Source organism: Sminthopsis crassicaudata, chromosome 4, assembly GCF_048593235.1.
Source record: "Sminthopsis crassicaudata isolate SCR6 chromosome 4, ASM4859323v1, whole genome shotgun sequence".
In the NCBI taxonomy this organism is placed as follows: domain Eukaryota; kingdom Metazoa; phylum Chordata; class Mammalia; order Dasyuromorphia; family Dasyuridae; genus Sminthopsis; species Sminthopsis crassicaudata.
The window spans coordinates 132,634,980-132,654,419 of NC_133620.1; the positions used below are offsets into that span (position 1 = coordinate 132,634,980).

The 19,440-nt window shown below is 33.5% G+C and overlaps 1 protein-coding gene across 1 annotated transcript in view; it reads right to left on the reverse strand.

Moving 5' to 3' along the window:
• Nucleotides 1–19,440, reverse strand: part of FNDC1 (fibronectin type III domain containing 1) — a 116,571-nt gene that overhangs the window by 10,937 nt on the left and 86,194 nt on the right. The window contains 5 exon segments of the mRNA XM_074309402.1: nt 4,108–4,216; nt 5,401–5,631; nt 8,707–8,853; nt 10,198–10,266; nt 18,781–19,161. Coding sequence (XP_074165503.1) covers nt 4,108–4,216; nt 5,401–5,631; nt 8,707–8,853; nt 10,198–10,266; nt 18,781–19,161 — 937 coding nt within the window.

The following is a 19,440-nucleotide window of genomic DNA, read 5'->3' on the forward strand; positions in this document are numbered from 1 at the left end:
TAATTAACTCTAGGACAAATCAAAAATCAAATTTGAAACTGGTAAATAAATCAAAAGTCAAATTATATGTATTCAAACAACAGAAATACTTCTGTGACCAAGTCATAATTCTATATAGCTAAGAACCACTTTGTCCTTACTTGTGCACTACAGAGATTTCATAATTTCAATATGATTAAAGAAAGAGAAAATAAAAGCCTATTTGACAGTGCAATCGTTTTCTTTTCAAAACGCTCAATAAAGTCATTCACATCTCATTTAAGAAAGGCCTTTTTTCACTTAAGGAGAAACATACACATGCACAATTGAGAACACATGGGTTTCCTAGGTTCGGATCATCCAAGAAGTTTGCATTTTCCAAATTATGCATACTTTTATTCAATGGTTATGGAGTTATTTAAGGCAAAAATATGTACTCAGTTGGAGCTGTGGATTTGGCATACACAAATGATAACAGTCCATGTTAGACTAGTATTTTTTTATTTTAAAAAATAAGAAACCCATAGAAATATACATGGGGGCTGCTAAAGATATCTCTGCTGAATAGTTGTTTTTTCATTTTGTTTTTGTTTTTTAACAAAGCAGATATTGGATGTAGAGTTTTAAAGAAATGACTAAAACCCAGAGTAAAAGCCAACTTAGTAACAATCACAGCCTCAGTGGAAGGGAATTGATATTATAAAAGTAAGGATATATGAAAAGAAATAACTAATATTCTAAAATAAACCACTCTAATTTGTTTTTTATTATTGTTTTGCCATTGAAATCCAGTTATTACTCAAGATAAACCTTCCCCTTGAGCCCCATGTTTCTAGCCTACCACAAAGCTCCAGATAGAAATTAAGCAACTATATATTTCATTTCTAATTTTGCCTAGCACAGCAACACAAATTTAAGAGGCTAAGATGAAAAATCATGTGCAGCAATACAAAAGTGTTATTTCTATTTATAAAGCCATGTGCCATACTTTCTTCTATCATCTGTCTGTAATCACATAAAACAAATAATTCATAAAGTTCTCAATCAGATGCTTAATCTCTATCTCTCCTCTGCAACAAAAAGATATTAATGTTTTATCTTCCAATATGAACCTATAATGCTTTTCACTTAATACCCTAAATGATAATAAATTCTCATTATTTGAGGATTATTTGATTTTTGGGAAAAGTAAAAGTCAATTTGGAACAAAATATGTGAAACCATTTAAGATTGAAGGGTAGTGTTAGTAAAAATAATGATGATGATGATGATGATGATGATGATGATGATGATGATGATGATGATGATGATGGAAATAGATGGTTTGCAGCCCAAAATATAGCACCAAAGAAAAGGATTTCTGCTATTGGCATATGTACATAATAACAAAGACCAGTAAGTCAAACTAATAAGCTTACCTCCTTTGCCTACTTTTTGTCCTGACTCAAATTCATTTGTATGTAAAACCAGAGAGAATATGCGTTGGGAATTTCTAATTCAAAGTCAGGTAGCTGTCAGCAACAAAATACTCATATGTAAGATTTAGAAACAAGGCTTAAAATAAAAGATTTATTTAGCCTGGAGGCACTCTAGATTTTATTTTCTATCTGTGATGATTCACAGCCTCCATTTATAACTAAAGGACTATTAACCCACCTTTATCAAAGAGAGATTTTCTATTCATTCTATCCTGGAAGATTGGAGCTAAGACAGATGGCAAGTAAACCTGAATTGAAAGTTAGATACTGGTAGCAGGGAATAAAGTCCAACAGCAATCACAATTTTAGTATCACACTCAATAGACTAACATTTATGATAGGAGGAATGGGAGAAAAGACAAAAAAATGAAGACAAAGACAGAAATAGAGAGGAAGAGAGAGGAAAAGAGACAGAGAAGTAGAGATGGAGACAAAGAACAAGAATAAACAGTAGAGACAACAACTAGTGGAGAGAAGCAAAGAATTCACTATTCTTTGCACCTGCTGCTCTGCCTGATTTCAATTTCACAAAACTCCACACATGTGCCTTGTGGTATCCCATTCTCTCTCCCTGCTCCCCCACCTCCTTCCTTCTGCATATTATTTTTCCTTTTAGATTGTAAGCTTTTTGAGTACAGGGACTGTCTTTCTTTTTATTAATTATTTCAGCACAGTTCCTGATACACAGTACGTGTTTAAGGAATGTTTAATGAATTGGATTTGTGGGGGAGTATCCTCTTGGTTTAAAATGTGCTATTTTTTTAGTATATTGTATATTCACCAAATGACTTTGCTTTGAACTAATTGTGTCTTCTGACTGGTTAGTAAAAGCTAACTTATTGTTGAGGTTCATGAGCTATGATTTTGACTGGACATAGACTCCTAGAGTACCTTGAACCTGATTTAGCTTTTCAGGCACTCTATATGTTATGAGAATTTCCCCAAACATGAAAATACAAGACCAATGGTATATGTATGTCTGTCTTTCTGAAGATATTTTGAAAATAACTCTAAATCATTTTGAATAAAATCATGAAAACTAAAGTACATTTATTTTTTTCCCGAGGTAACAATTTTAATGATAGCATTTATTTGGATAAATCCAGGCTAATTTGTTTTTTTAATCTCATAATTATATCCCTTACAGTGCTCAAATTTCATATTTTGTCTCAATTATTTTTAGAGCAGATTTGGCAAAGTATGCTTTAGATGCTCCTAAGTTATCATTTTTTTTAAATCAAAGTCAGCTAAGACCCATAAACTGCATGACACAGACTTGGAAAATCTATTTTCTTTTGACTATATTGGGCAAATAATTATCTTCTATGCTGCTGTTGCTGCTGTCCTTTAGACTCCCTTCAGACCCTATTACTGTCACAGAGCTCCCTAAACCTACCAGGGAAATCAATTAACCCTCCTTTTTGTATCTTTTTGTCATATTCCTTCCATATAGTAATACATATTTCCTACCAAGTATAAAAATCCCTGTCTTAAGCTTGATAAATGTGTAATTCTCATTCCTCTTCCTCACTATATTGCTGAAGAGGTCGACTTCCTGATAGGATTTGTATTCTAGACACCCTACTTGTCCCTCCTGAATGCAGCTGTGGTCAATCAGTGACTGGATTTCACTTTTGGAAGGGAGAGTGAACAACTGTTGGCAGAAAGCTACAAAGTAAAATGTTTCTCTCCAGTTTAGTCCAAGATGAAAAGACAATTTATTATGTCAAAATGATAATACAACCAACTGAAAAATCCAGGATTTCAAAAACATATCTAAAACTTCCAGATACATGGGAAGGGATTGAATTTTTGCATTTCAGAAAGTGGAAATCATATTTAACTTAGTCAAAAGTAGATGTTCAGTCATGTCCAACTCTTTGTGATCCTACTTGGGATTTTCTTAGCAGATATTAAAATGGTTTGATATTTCTTTACTCATTTTATAGGTGAAGAAACTAAGGCAAACAAGATTAAGTGACTTGCCCAGGATTGATTACATAGCTAATAAGTATCTGAAACCAGATTTGAATTCAGGGAGATGAGTCTTCTTGACCACAGATTTCAAAGTCCATCCACCGTGCACCTAGTTGTCCCAAGAGTCAAAAAATCTGAATTCACATTCAAGCTCTGCTGTTTATCAACTATATTACATTGAGCAAATTACTTATTCTTCTTTGTCCTCAGTTTCTTTATCTGTAAAATGAGACTGCTGCACTGGATGACCTCTGAGATCTCTTTTCACTCTTGTCCCATTATAATATGGTCTTATAAATCATAGAAAAACTAAAATTTGTGCAAAATATATTGGAAATGGCCACTTCAATAAGGTCATTTTTATGAATGAGGGTGAAGTTTAAGCTGATCAACACAGCTAAATTTCATGGATATTCTGAAAAAAAATCTATTCCTTTCTTAACCCACTGAACTCAATTAATAGTAATTACTTAATTCATATTTGGAAAATTAAGTTTTAAAATAGAAATAAAATAACAGCATTAGCTTTAGATTCTCTTTAAACATATGGCATTTTGCTCCTAAACTTAAACACTTTTTTATCTAATGCTTGTGACATTAGGATGACAGATAATTGTCAATGGAAATAGCATTGCTTTATTATTTTTGTATTGTGTAACCAGTATTGTCATACCTTGTATTTGGTTTGAGGTTTTCAATAGGTAAATGAGTAACCCCTGAAGTCTGGGTAGACCATTTGTTCCTAATGAAGTCTTCATAAGATGCACTATAAACCAAATAACCTAGGAATGAAAAGAAGGAAAATTCAATCAGCCACAATGTTGTTAATCATAAGCTGGGGCTTTACTAAGTAAAGCCAGTGGGACAAGATCCTATGGCCAGTCATGAAGTAGTAGATAAAGCCAAGCAGGATATCCAGCAGTCATTCATCCTTCGTGGGAAGACCCTACATCACCTCTCAATGGAGTCTAGTTCTCCAATGGATAATTATTATTTTCCTTACAAAAATGCTATCTGTCTTTTTGAATTTTCACTCTTTGCTCTAAATTTCACCATTTGGGGCCAAGCAAAACAATTCTAATCCCTATTCCATATCTTCAAATAACTTGAAGACAGCTATCATATCTTCAATACCCTGCCAAGTATTCTCTTCCCCAGGCCATATATCTTTATGGGATTTAGACTCTCTACCCTGACTAAGCAGTCCTTAGAAAGTTTGACCTTTTTTCAAGGATCACCACGTATATAAACCCTAAAATGGAATTATTATCCTGAATCATCATGAAATTTTTCTTTTCTTTTCTGAGAGCTAAAATTAGAACTAAACAGAAAATTTTAAAATTCAAAAGGATTTTTATCAATTAACACTAGCACAAAAATAAAGCTATCATTTTAAACTTTACTTGTCTCCCTTTTCTTATCACATGCCCCTATATCAGAAAAGAATACATTTTCCAGTAGGGAATTATTCAGAGAAAGGAATAACCAAGTGTCAATCTTCTTCTTTAAGAATTGATATGATATTTCTTTAATAAAACAAATATAATTGTTAATACCTAAGCTAGGTACAGATAGAACAAAGAAAGAATAGCATAAGCTAAAATCACTAATGGATGTTAATCAACGATTTTAAATTCAGTCCTAGAATGAGATTTCGTGAGTCAATTTATATTCAGAATGGATTTTGGCCAAGATTTCATGAACACCCCCAAAAAAACAACAACAATCCTGTAGATTGTCCAAATCGCTTGGAGCATTTGTTCAAAATGAACAATTGTAATAGAGGAAACAAACAAACAAACAAAAGTCCCCTTAATGGCCCTCAAATGATTAGGAATTAGACTGAGATCTTTCTGACATTTCATTCCTATTATCCAAGACCTTCCTGCCTTCATTCTTTCATTCAGAATCTATTCCTGAGTACAGAGCATTGGTCTAGACACCAAGCAAGTTCCATTTAACCTACCTGTAACCACATCACCCTGAGTGGATTTGTCCCAGTCAACAATAACAAAGGAATGGCATCCTTCCACAGCCACTACCGTGATGTTTCGGGGAGCATGTTGAGGAGGCAACTCATTCTTTGTTAGGTCATTCGGAATGATTTCATCCAAACTTTCTACTTGGAAGTGGTCCAGAGCTTCCGTCAAAGAACATGGAGCCAGTGGATCTTTATTTAGATAAGTCACATAAGGAGCTGGAATAAAAAACAAAACAAAACAAAACAAAAACATATCCAATCAGGTGAAAGGCCTTTGCCTGCTATCGACACAGGGAAGGTAGGATGGGAAAGTAAATCAAGAGCTGGCCTTAAAATCAAAAAGATCTGCATTCAGATCCTGCCCCTGTTATCTACTGACTGGGTGATCCAAGCAACTCTGAGATGATGAGAAGCCATTCTGCACTGATATATGAAACTTTATACCAAAGCTCTCTATATGAAATCCCAGGTGTGGTCATCAAAAAAAAATTCACTTAGACATGATTACACCATTTCCAATCCATATTCCATCCAGCTTGGTTCTTATTGTTGTTGGGCCTTTTTTTTTTTTTTCAAGGAGGACCAATAACAACCTGGGGTAATGTCTTGACTTGCAAGTGAATTGCAAGTGAGACACAGCTGTGCAGAATCATCAGCCTTATTTTCTACTCATCAAAAGTCATCAAAGTCCAGTAGGAGGAGGAAAGTCAAGAAAATTAATGATGGCCCTGGAAGTGGTGGGCAACTTTGGTCTTTCTAAATTAAGGACTTTCCCAAGTTTCAGTTTGTCTGAAGCAATGCCCAATCAGTGACTAAGAGCTAGATAAGAATTGAGCCAAAGATGGTCTAATTTACCATTACAAAAATATCAGTCTGGGAGAGAAAGAGCCTCAGAGATTCTGGCTAAAACAGAATGCTTTCTTCCTCAAACCTCTTGTTCGCAGTCTTTAAACTCAAAAGCTAAGGATGGATATTACATGTTTTATGCTTAATAGTCTGTTATAGATTGATCAGCAATTTACCTAAAATTTTCTTGATAGTTTATCATTACCACAAAAGACCTAATGGTTTCTACCAAAACTGCTATATTTTTATCAAAGTTTTCTAAAGCAAGTAACTAATGTTTCATTTAATCACCTGGACAGGCATAGACATTTCAGTATTTTAAAATAATTGTAAGATTAGGCCAAATCATTTTTGCCATTTCTCACAGAGTGGGTTCTGCCCTGAATTTGAAAAAAAATGAATCAAAGACTGTTGCTTATTTATCCATTATTTCCCCTTTGGAGAAAAGAAAAGGCAGCATTATATAGGGGAAAGAATGCTTCATTTCTGAATCCAGTGACATGGTCTAAAATCTCACCTTTGTCACTTTGAGCAAGTCTCAAATCTTAGTTTCCACATCTATAAAATGAAGGAGTTAGATTAGGTGGCCTCTGAGGTCCTTTCAACTCTAGATGTATCATCCTATGAATTTATAATTATTAATTACTAATTAACTTTTTTTCATCTCTTTGGAACTGGATTCTCCATCTCAATGCAAGTTTTCTGTACTAAATGACATTTATACTTTCCCTGATTCTATTTTCAATTATTTTCTACTGTCCAGTTTTTGGAACAAACACAATTCATAAATCTAATCAGGAACATTCCTGAAGCTAATTCTACCCTGAAAACATCCAGGCAACAGAGTCTTTTAGTGTTTAAGGACTACAGCAGTCAAATAATAGCGCTCAGTAGATTTCAATTTTTGTTGTGAAAGTTTAGAGAGAAAAGGAAGTGATTTTTTTTTTAGTAAATCTGATGGGGCTGGAGCAATAATGAGAAAAATATTACAATTTTGCCTCAGGAACGTTAAGTAAAATTAAGATTCTTGCTATTCAAGGAAGTGTGGTTTTGATCTGCAGTAAAAGAATCTTGGATGGCCAGAGCTGTCCTTAGTTCACCACAGAACACTGGTTTTGGAAACAGAAAAGCATGATCTTAGCTAAACTGTTCACTTCTCTCTCCTTAGTAAAATATGAACTAAGATAAAATAGTTAGTTAGCAATTAGTTTATTAAGGGAGATTAAAGCTATGATGACTGGTAGCAGCAGCAAATAATTTCCTATTTTAAGGGTTGTTTTCTTTCCTTGCAAAGGGAACCTCCAATTTTTGATGGTTTTAAGAGGTAGATTATTAACAAGGAATATATATCATATAATGGAAAGAACTATGAGTCTGAAGTCATAAAACTCCAGTTTGGTGATATTTATCAGTGGTGTGACTTTGGGCAGTTGAAATCGCCTCAGAGTACTGTTGGGGTATCTTTTAGCTTTAAAGTTATAATCTAATGAATTTATAAAACTCAAATATTTTGTGCTGCTATTCTCAATTAATAATTACTAGTAACTCCATCCAGCAAATAACAGAAAATGCAGTTGAAATAATAGCTAAATGGTACATGGATTGATTGACAAATTTTGGAAGTACAAAGACATGAGTTCAAATCCTACTTCAAATACCTGCCAATGTGACATTGGGCAACTTGTTGGTCATTCATTCTAGGCACATCTGACTCTTCGCGATCCCATTTAGTGTTTTCTTGGCAAAGATGTTACAGTGGTTTGCCATTTCCTTCTGCAGTTCATTTTACAGATGAAGAAACAGAGGCAGACAGACTTAAATAATTTGCCCAGGGTCACACAGCTAGCAAGTATCTGAGGCCAGATTTAAACTCACAGAGATGAGTTTTCCTGTCTCCAGGCCCAGTAATCTATCCACTGAGCCACTTAGCTATCCTATAAATAAAAGTACTTATCTCACATGGTTATAATAAGGATCAATACATTAATAAGTGCTTTGCAAATCTTAAAACACTATCTAAATGCTATTATTACAAATGTCAAACATATTTAGACAACTCAGTGGAAAAAATGGTCATTTTTGGAAATGATTATATAATTAAAGTTTGTTTTATAAGAACTTTCACAGCTGCTATTTTAAATTTAGATAAGGGAGGAATTAGATTTGGTCTAAAAAGCAATCATTTCTAAACTGCATTGTATTCTTCTCTCACTTTTTTTCAGACTCCAGAAAGAGACAGAGAGAGTTCATGGGCACCTGAGCAGAAATGAGTCACTTATTAAAGCTGGGAAATATTTGTCTGGGAAAACTCCCATCAAAGTGCACAGTTGTTGCTAGGACAAAAAAATCAGAGTTATGGTTGGGAATCAAGGAACTAAACAGTGTAGTTTTAACCAAAAAAAATCCATGTGACCATATGCATGCTATTAAGGAGAGCTAATTTACCAACAAATCGTTTTTTTCCAGCCAGATCAAATTCTTCCTCTGGAAAGGAACTGATTGACCCTTCTGGTGAAATGATCTTTGGAACAGCCATTGTAGTAGTTGAGGACTTGGTAGTGGTTGGAGGCAATGTGGTCTCAAATTCATAATCTGAAAAAGATATGAAGATTTTGTAATAGGACACTTATCTGAAAAGGATTCGTTATTTGCAGACTGATACACTGGTACAGTTTTTATTTTTACTTTTAAATTTTTTTAAATTCTACTTCAAAACAATTTCTATTCATCTAAAAGAATATGAAATTAATAAAATCAATCTTTACTAATTGTCCAAAAGTAATTGGCTACTCAACCTTTCTATAAAATAGTGTGTTATTCCCTCTACTTCATTTCTTCCCAACCCTTGCCCCTAATAATGGCCAACATCTGTATTTCATATTAACATAGAAGGAAGTACTGAGATTTTAGAGTAGTAGCATGTTGAAGCAGGAAAGAATCTTCAAGATCATCCAGTATTACAGATGAGGAAACTAAGATCCAGGGAAATTGTGTAACTTGACAAAAGATTGAACCGAGATCTCTGAGTCCCAAGTTCAATGCTCTTCTAATTCACTTCACTAAATAGATCTCCCTTTGCAGACCATGAAGGATCACATTGGAACATTTACTCTCATTCTTTATGTGGTTTGCATAGTCCTTTAAAAAGGAGAGGAGTTATAATTTGTTGATATGTAAAGATGGCATTTTGCTTAATTATATCTTATTTATTATTATTTTTATTACTATTGCATGACAATAGTTAAAATGTTCCTTAATGTTTTCATTGCTGCTAAAATATCTTTCTTTGCTTTCAAACATCTGTTTGAAACAATGTATGTGTATTTTTATTAGTCAAATTTAGTTTGAAACATCTAGGACCCACTACATGAAATTTAATTAAAACTAATTTTTAAAAAAGGATGGTACTCCTGAAGCATTTTGCGTTTTGGGCCAGTTTGATATAAAAATTCATCAATAGGTATCTGAGAGGAAAAGGAAGTAATAAGGGCTTCCTTAAAGAGGACACCCTTTTTAGTCAGGATATACATCCTGCTATGACTACAAGTATATCACATATAGTATTTAAATTTTTAAGTTTCTTTCTAACAAATACAATCCCTCTACCTTGCAAAGAAGGAAATTCATAATTATGTGTCCTTTGCTAACAATATGATCCTGTGACTGAAGATCAATAACACCTATAATAGCAGAAAAGATTTTATGAAAAACAACAGAAATGAGGAAAAAAAGGAAGAGCCATGGAAAAAGGTCTATATGATTCAAAAAAATTAATCACAAAAAGCATCAACAAGGGGAGAGGGAAGACAGAAAGCAAAGAATGAAACCACAAATAGAAGTTGAAATTATCTCTGCTTCCTAATTTCAAAAGATCCTTAGATCAAATTTAACTTAATTCATATAAAGTCTTTAAAATAACTTTTATAACGTTATTACCTTCATCATACACCACATAAGCTTCTTCAGTGGGTATTGCTGTATCTGTCTCCAACCCAGAGAAATTATCTATTGAAAGCAAAGAAAAAGAGTAGCCAAATGCTGACAACATTTATTCCTTCCATTTAGTCCTACTCTCTCCCTTCAGAATTATATCTCAGGACACAAGAATTCACTCGCAATAATGGCAATGGGATTAAATTCACACTGTTGTAGAGGATTCAGAGTTCTTTCAGACACTACACTAAAAAAGAAAGGACATTACAATGCCATCTTTTTTTTTTTTACTCCAAGAAGGATGCAAATGAAATCTCTACCTTGGCTCAAGGGAAAGAAAACCTTTCCATTCCTTTGGATTCTTCAGTGCAATTAAATCATAGTTGATCTCTCCTAGAAAGTCTTTCAAGCCTTGTCAGAGCTGTTCTCAAACCCTTCCCCAGCCTCTTTGTGGTAGCTGACAAAAAATCCTCCTGTTGCCCAATTATTAGAACATAAAACTGTAAGCTTTGGAACTCTGAGTGGGAAGAAAAGGACATCAGTGGATGAAAGAGGAAGCTTTATGCAAAGCCTCCCAAAATGTATGCTTCTTTGCCCTACACTTCTTTTCCCCACCCCCATCATGAATGGTTCCATGGCCCTAGGAATGCTTCCTTTCTAGAGTAGGAGGACTGGATTTCCTGACTTTCCCATCTCTTTATTCATTGCCCACATCAATAGGTACATTCATTTCCAAACTCCCTCATTCTTTTATCTTAGTTTCTCCATTCTTTCATCCTCCTACTTCTCTACAGACCTCACTTCCTGCCATCCCACCCCCACCAAAGTATTTGATTATACATACAAATATATAAAAGTTGTTAATGAGATTCAGAAATAATTTGCCAAAACTCACAAATCTTTCCTGAAGATAGTTTGGGTTTAAGATCATTTTGGTATAATTATATTTAAATGGTTAACTCTTAGGACTGACCATGTACAACAAGATGGCTAAATCCTACACAGGAATCCTTGATTGATTGATTACTTTTCCCAAATTAAGACTGTGATACTTACAAATATGAATAACTATATTTAAAGATAAGTAGCAAATAATATAAGATGTAAAATGATGATTATAAAATTTCACCACTCCATTTGAAAGTATAGGTACAGCCTTTAAAAGAGGAAAAGTCATTGTCATATCAATACTTGAGTAAATTATTTTTATCTCCGAAAAATTTCTAGTGAATTTTTTAACTCTCTCTCTTTGTTAATAAATACCCCACTGCAGTTAAATAAATCAACTTTGACAGTGCGTTTCTTTAAGTTAGCCATATATTCTTCATGATATCTATCAATATCATTATCCTATTTGGGGGAAAAGGAAAAAACTGAGGTAGAGAACAATTAAGATGATTCCCCATGATTAGGTCAGTTACAGAATTAGGAATCATAAACATGAAAATACTGAATTTAAGAAAAGTTATTTATACACCTGATTGAAATTAATACTCTTGGTTTCTGTTACAACTTTTACCACTACTATTAGAATAAAATAGTTAGTGAGCCAACAAATATGTAGATGATTCCCATTTTCCTTCTTTCTAAGAGAGTAGTGTAATTCACACAGAACCAAGTGTACAAAGAAAAAAAAAAGATATTCAGGTTTTAAGATAAGAAAAGTATTACTGTATTCTCCTGTTATTGAAGTATACATATTACCTGAAAAGAGTGTGAATACAGAGCTATTTTATTATAATGTATTAATTATAGACAGAAAATTAAAGTAGGGCAAACAATTCTTACTGCTTTCATTTTTAGAACATTATTGAGGATGACAACCCCAATTTCACTAACTTAGTGATAATAACCTTATTTTTAAAAAGCCTGGATGGACTAGAACAAAGATAATGTTGATGCCCAAATAAAACCTGACTATACATTAAGATATCTTATTAAAATGTGGAACACTTGGATGTTTAATGGTAGAAATCTTTGAACACTATTTGGTAGTCCTCATAATTGTCCCAGGACAGCTGTTGGGCTAAAAAAAATCACCCTTTGAGCCATTTGATGGGGTTCTCAAAAGCAAGAAGCTTGACTCTTTCATTCTCTGGATAGAATGGTCCCTTTGTATAAACTATCATATACAATTTTTCTTCAGGACAAAAGAGCATGTTCCCAAGATGATTCAAAGCTGATAACTTCAAGATCTACTATGCCAGGAGATAAGTGTTTGGTGAGTTTTATATGGCTGGCCTTTTCTTCTTTTCATATATTTAGTTTTTAGTTATAGAAATCTGTTTTTCTTCAGTATGTGGCCATATTTCTTCCATGGCCTTAATATCCTCAATGATATCAAATGTGTAAAATGTAACATTTTTATATCCTAAAGTAAACAGGAAGGAAGAAGAAAAGCTCTTTGTGGTTTCCTTGTGTCAAATGTGATAACTCTGAGTGAAGACATATTCAAATGTCTTCATTTAACCAACACAGTCCTTTTGTTTTTTAAACAGTGACTGACTATCCCAAGATGCATAACTTTTAAACTCCATGAGTCATTAGGAAATCACCCTTCAGAATATTGAAAAGGCTTTCTTTCAGAGCTAACGTAGTCTTGAATGACTTTTCTGGAATAGTGCCATCTTGACACCATAGAGTCATAAGCAGAGACAAATAATATCCAGATCTGATATTCAGAAAAAAATGGCATAATTTTCTAAGCAGAATGGTCAAGTCTTCACAATTACACTTGGAAGAATGAAAAAGATAAACTCTGGAAGATAAATACATCATCAATGGCAAAGTCTTTAGTTTCATGATATTAAAAGCCAATTACCAATTGTTAACTTCCTATGATCAGAATTTATATTCTTGAACTATTCATCCCAAATAAATAACATATATATTCAAAATCACAACAATATATTAATGTTAAACTTGTTTATAAATTTTTTTCTCATCTTAAGTTTGAGGAATAGACAGACCAGTGAATCAAAAATACTTGAGACTCATGTGGCTGTTCACTTATATCAAAGTCCTTTTTCAAAATCATGGTGTCAAAGGTGACTCTAAGTTCTCTCAGACTGTCCCAGTAGAAAGCAAGCTCTGGAGTATGGGTTCATCACTAGAAGATTGGTGGCCATCAAATGATGAATTTCTTTTTGACCATGGCAATTCAAGAAATATAGAAGTATTTAATCTTATTGGTAGAGGAAATTCTCACACTAATGACTCTTTTCAAACAGAAGAGAAGTAACTGGCTCGGATCAAGCAAAATCTTCTTTTAGTTACTTTGTTGGAAAGATGATTAAGGGCCAGATAGTTTTCCAGAATAATAGGTGCTTTAGATTTCCAAAGTTTTGATGAAGGACATAATATCTCCAACCAAGTACATTACAATCAAATACACTGAAGAGTAGGATCCTGAAAATGAAGGAAGAATAGATTTTATTACTTCTTTAACTGATGGAGAGATCAAAATAAGTCAACCACATTGACTGAACAACTACCCGTGATGTAATAATAAGATCCATTACTTCTAGGTCTAAACCTCAGAGAGATCAAAGACAGAGAAAAAGAATTCATGTATACAATTATATTTATAGCAACTCTTTTTTATAGTAGCAAAGAATTGGAAATTAAAGTGCAATCATTAGGGTAATGGTTGAACACATTTTGTCAAATAAATGTAACATAATATTATAATCCCATGAAAAATGGTGAGTCTATTTCAGAAGCCTGAGTGAATTGATTATGAGTGAAGTAAGAAGAACCAGGTGAACAATTATAATAACAACATTGTAAAGACAAACAATTCTGAAACAACCAACCATGATTTCAAAAGATCAATGATGAAAAATGCTACCTACACACCTTCTGACAAAAGAGGTGATGGATTCAAAGTACAAAATGAGACAGACATTTTTATATAGCCAAGTAAGAATGTTTTACCTAACTAAGTGTTTCTTAAAAGTATCTTGTTTTTCTTTTTTCTTTTCCAATGCAAAAAAGTATGAGGAAAAGTAACTTAATACTTGTTTACTGAAAATAAATTTTTAAATGAACAAAAGCAAACTTATTTAATCTCAAAGAGATTATGTAATGGAAAAGTCAAGATTAATAAAAAAAATAAAATAAAAGACCTAAAGATGCACAAAAACCAAACAAGAATGTACAAATAGTTAACAAACTTTATATGAATGTGCTATATATACAATATAGATGTGTAGGTATATCGACATAATATGTAACTGTGCATACATATATTCATACATGGATCACTGCATTTACACATATGCATATATCATGTATTTATTTTACAGATATGGATATTTATGTGCATGTAAACAATTTGCATGTGTGAGTGCTTGTATGTATATGTGTATATATAGAGAATATAGACATAGATTTCCTTTCCCCCAAGCCCTTTTCAGTGTGAGCATTTTCCTCACCAATACATAGTACAAATACTTTATGCCTTAATAATCTACTTCATGGTGACTTTTGCCAGAAAAATTCATCTGGGGAATAAACTTCTGATAAGGAATTTCTTTGATCTTAATTAGGCTGGCCCTTACACACACCAAAGTTTATTGCTAGGCCAGTGTTCTAAGCCCTGCCAGACTTTGTAAACTGCTGCAAGCCTATGAAGTAGGATAGTAGGAAGCTCAAGTGCTTTGTAAAGTACTTTGAAAGTACTTTGAAAATATCAATTATTATTATTGTTAATTTTACATGATCATTTTTGCTAATGCTAAAGATTATTGGACTTGGAAATAGGAATATCTGAATTCAAATTTTGCCTCAAATCCTCAAATACTTACTAGCTTCATGACCCTGAGAAAATTATCTTATCTCTCTCACTTGAAGTTACTAAACATGTCTATCCTGAAAAAAAGAAAACTTGAAAAATGGGGTATCATTATAACTTGCAGAGAGCCAGAACTCTGGAGAAGTATACTTGAAACAAGGTGTTAACTCAGTGGAATTGATGGGCATAATCAGTATGCTTTAATGATGTAATTAGAACAAGATATATAAGGGCTAAGAAGGACTGGAAGGATTACAACCAAGAATCATCTACCCAGCAAAAATGTGTTTAGCTTTTCAGAAGGAAAATGATTATTCAATAAAACAGAGGATTTTCAAGCAATCTTGATGAAAAGACTAGAGCTAAATAGAAAATCTGACTTTCAAACATGACTCAAAAAACGTATCAAAAGGTAAATGGGAAAGGGAACATGATATGAATAACTCAGAAAAACTTTCTCAATATTAGGGCAGTTTAGAGGGAGAATATATAGACATAGGGCATAAGTCTGAGATCAATATGAAGGTATGATTTCTAAAAAAAATGTTTAAGGGACAAGAAAGAGAAATGCACTGCGAGAAAGGGAAAGAGAAAGATAAAATAGGGTAAATTATCTCACATGATTGAGGAGGTAAGAGGGAGTGAATGAACTTTACTATCATAGAAATTGGCTCAAAGAGGGAATAACGAGAAGGGGGAGTGATAGAAGGTTGGGGAGGTAGTAGTCAGAAGCAAAACACTTTTTAGGAGGAATGAAGTGAAAGAAGAAAGAGAACAGAATAAATGGGGGGAATATCATAGAAGGAAATACATATAGTAATAGCAATTATGTAAAAAAATTGAAGCAAATTTTTCTGATAAAGATCTCTAATATCTCAAATATAGAGAGAACTGAATCAAATTTATAAAATAAGAGCCATTCCCCAATTGATAAATGATCAAAAATATGAAGTTTTCAAATGCAGTAATCAAAACTAGTTATACCCATATTTTTAAAATACTCAAAATCACTAATGACTGGAGAAATACAAAATAAAACAATTATGAGGCACTATCTCAAACTATTACATTGGCTAATAGAACAGAAAGGGAAAAGGACAAATAGTAGAGAGGATCGGGGGAAATGAAAGAATGCACTGTTGGTGAAGTTATAAAGTGATTCAACCATCCTGTAAAACAATATGAAACTATGCTCAGAGAACTATAAAACTATGCCTTTGGCCTAGCAATACCATTACTAAATTTGTATCCAAAAAGAGAAAAAAAGGAAAAGAATCTATGTACACAAAATATGAATAACAATTATTTTCTAGTGGCAAAGAATTTGAAATGGAGGTTATGTCTATTAGTTGTAGAATGGATGAATAAATTGTGATATGTGATTATGATGGAATATTCCTTGTGATAGAATACTATGAAATGGTGAGCTGAATCTCTCAAAAAACCTGGAAAGACATGGGCTGATGGAAAGTGAAATGAACTATGTATCAAGTAACAGAAACATTATAAGATGATTGACTTTGAATGACTTAGCTGTTCTCAACAATACAATGACACAAGACAACTCTGGCAGAGTTAATGATGAAAAATGCCATCCATCCCCAGAGAAAGGATAGAAGATGTCTAAATACAGAGTGAAACATTTTTGTACTTTATTTTCCTTGAGTTTTTCTATGTTTTCTTTCACAACGTGACTATGATGGAAATATGTTTTGCATGATTACACATGTATAATCTATATCAAATTGTTTACCTTCTCAATGAGGAAGGGGAGAAGGAAGAGAGAGAATTTGGAACTCAGACTTTTAAAAATAAATGTTAAAAACTGTTTTCATATGTAATTATGGAAAATAAAATACTAAATAATTTTTTTAAAAGAAAAGAAAGTAAAGGCAGATTTTGGCTCAGTATAAGAAAAAAAAAAACTTCTCCATAATTAGAGTACTTCTTAGAAGTAGTCTATCTTTCCAGAGAATTTCAAGTAGAAATTCAATAATCTCTTATCTGGTATAAAACAAGGATTCCTATTTATTCACGTAGGAATGGTAGCAATCAGCCTCAGATCTTTTTTACTTGATTTCTTTGATTCTGTGACTCTTATTCAAGGTATCCACTTTCTTTACAAGTATTCCATTTAAAGCTAATTGCTCAGAAAACCACCAAGTAAATAAAAAGGGATAAGGACAGCAACTGGTCCTGACATCTCAGTGAAATTTAGGAAGCCCCAGTGACTAACTTCTACCAATGAATATTAGTACTGGTAAGGTTAAGTTATTTGCCAGTGTGTCAGGGTCTTAAGGTCAACTCTCTATTTACTCCACCATTACCTATATGTGAGAAAATTAACACAAAAATGTCCTTCATAGATAGAATCAAATATTTAGAACTGGAAAGAACCTCAAAGCTCATCTAATCCAACCCTTTGATTTTACAAATGAGGAGAAGGAGAACCAGAGAGTCAAAGTCACACAGGGAGTAAATAGCAAGGTTCAAATTTAACCCCAAGTTTGTCTGATTCCAACCAAATCCAGCCCTCTTTGCCCTGCAAAAATCAAAACCTCTCTAATAATGCATTTATTGTTCAATTATTTTTCAATTCTGCCAGACTCTTAGTGACCCTGTTTGGGTTTTTCTTGGCAAAAATACTGTCATTTCTTTTTCCTGTGCATTTCACAGATGAGGAAACTGAGGCACACAGGATTAAGTGACTTGAACAGGATCACATGGCTGAAATTTAAATTATCATCTTCCTAACTCCAGGCCTACCATTTTACCCACTGCATCTCCTAAGTTTCCCCCTTACAAAACATTTAGTGTCAAACAATAATTAGTGCTGATGTTACTTTGGCTTTTTAAATCATAACACTGAATGTGAACAAACAGAATGTGAACATGAATATGAGTGAGTGAGCAAAATATTTTGTATAAAGAATTCAAAAGTAAAATTTGCTTTGTACTCACCATGAATATGAAAGGCATACTTTCTTTGGGACAATCTTCTTTTTTTCAGAAGATAAAAATTTCATTTTTTTTTCTTGTGACTCCTTAGAAGAAGTTCTCAGATGTCACATTTTCCCTTTGATTTGGACTTTTTCCACAGGCAGATCTGGCTTCTGTGGTTCCCATTTGATTATAGATTTTTTTAGGTATCTATTACTGATCACAGCTGCTAGGCAAAAACTGACAGACTGATCATTAAAAGTTTTCAATAAATGCAGATGCATGGTAAAGGCGCCATGTTTCATTTCAATGGGAAGCTGGAAAATTGAGCATGTTCTTTATTTTTATAACGCAAACCCAGGATGGATTCTTCTTTGGGCAGTGCAATCTACTCAAGAGAACAAACTATCAAAGGATGTAACATAGTATCCCAGCTCTCCTGTGAACTTACAGAAAAATCTGTGGATTGTGAACTTGTTTAAAAATATTTTGATAATTTTATTTCAGTATGATTTTTCCCATTATAATCCTGTGTATTTTAATTTGTCGATTTAAAAACTTTCTAAGAGGGGGTTCACACATTTCACCAAACTGCCATGACATACAAAAAGTTAAGAACCCCTCATTTGACTAAACATCTCCCCACATTTCAGTTTTTCCGGTTCACATGGCTTACTACAAATGATAGCCTGATACTAAACCATTCACTGTACTCTCTAGAGTTTGTAAGTTATTCTGAATCTATTTTGATAAATACCAAGAAAAATAAATATCAGTACTTTATGACAGATCTCATTTGAAATGTAACCATCCACTTACAGAGAATCAGACTAAAATAAAAGAAGGCTTACCTTCTTCGGGATAGCATTCAGGCATGCCATCTGCTCCCATTACTAAATTACCATAATCATCATGCTGTTCAATGGTGCCTGGAGGACAGGTTGGGACTGGAATAGTTGGCTCAGGAGTTGTTGGCTCAGGGGTGGTGGTAGTCGTGGTAGCAGGAGTGGTGGTGGTGGTGGTTGTAGTTGCCATAGTTGTAGTTGTAGTAGGACGAGTTGTTGATGTAGTTGTGGGTGTTTTGGTTGTTTTGATAACCTCCAAACCCATCAATGGTTTTCCTCCAAGGCTTAATACAGGTCTATCCTGGGCACTAGCCAAAGGCTTCCCATGCCTTCCCTGACCAAATAATGGGAGTCCATCAGGGCTCACCACGGGCGTTCCACCCATATCTGGAAATAACAACAGAAGACATCATGAGATGAATATCAGATGGAGACAAGATCTCTTATAGTTAGGTTGAGTCTAAATGATCTGCAACCATACATACAAAAATATTAAGGAGAACTATTTCTAGGCCATCAAAAACACAAGCCACTTTTGATAACTTCTGAGTTTAAAGCTATCATTAGAGAATGGTCTATGCCAAGGGTTGTATGGATAGATTTCAAAAGGTCCTTGAACCTGAATGAGAAATGTATAAACACATATATGTATATATAAGTATATAT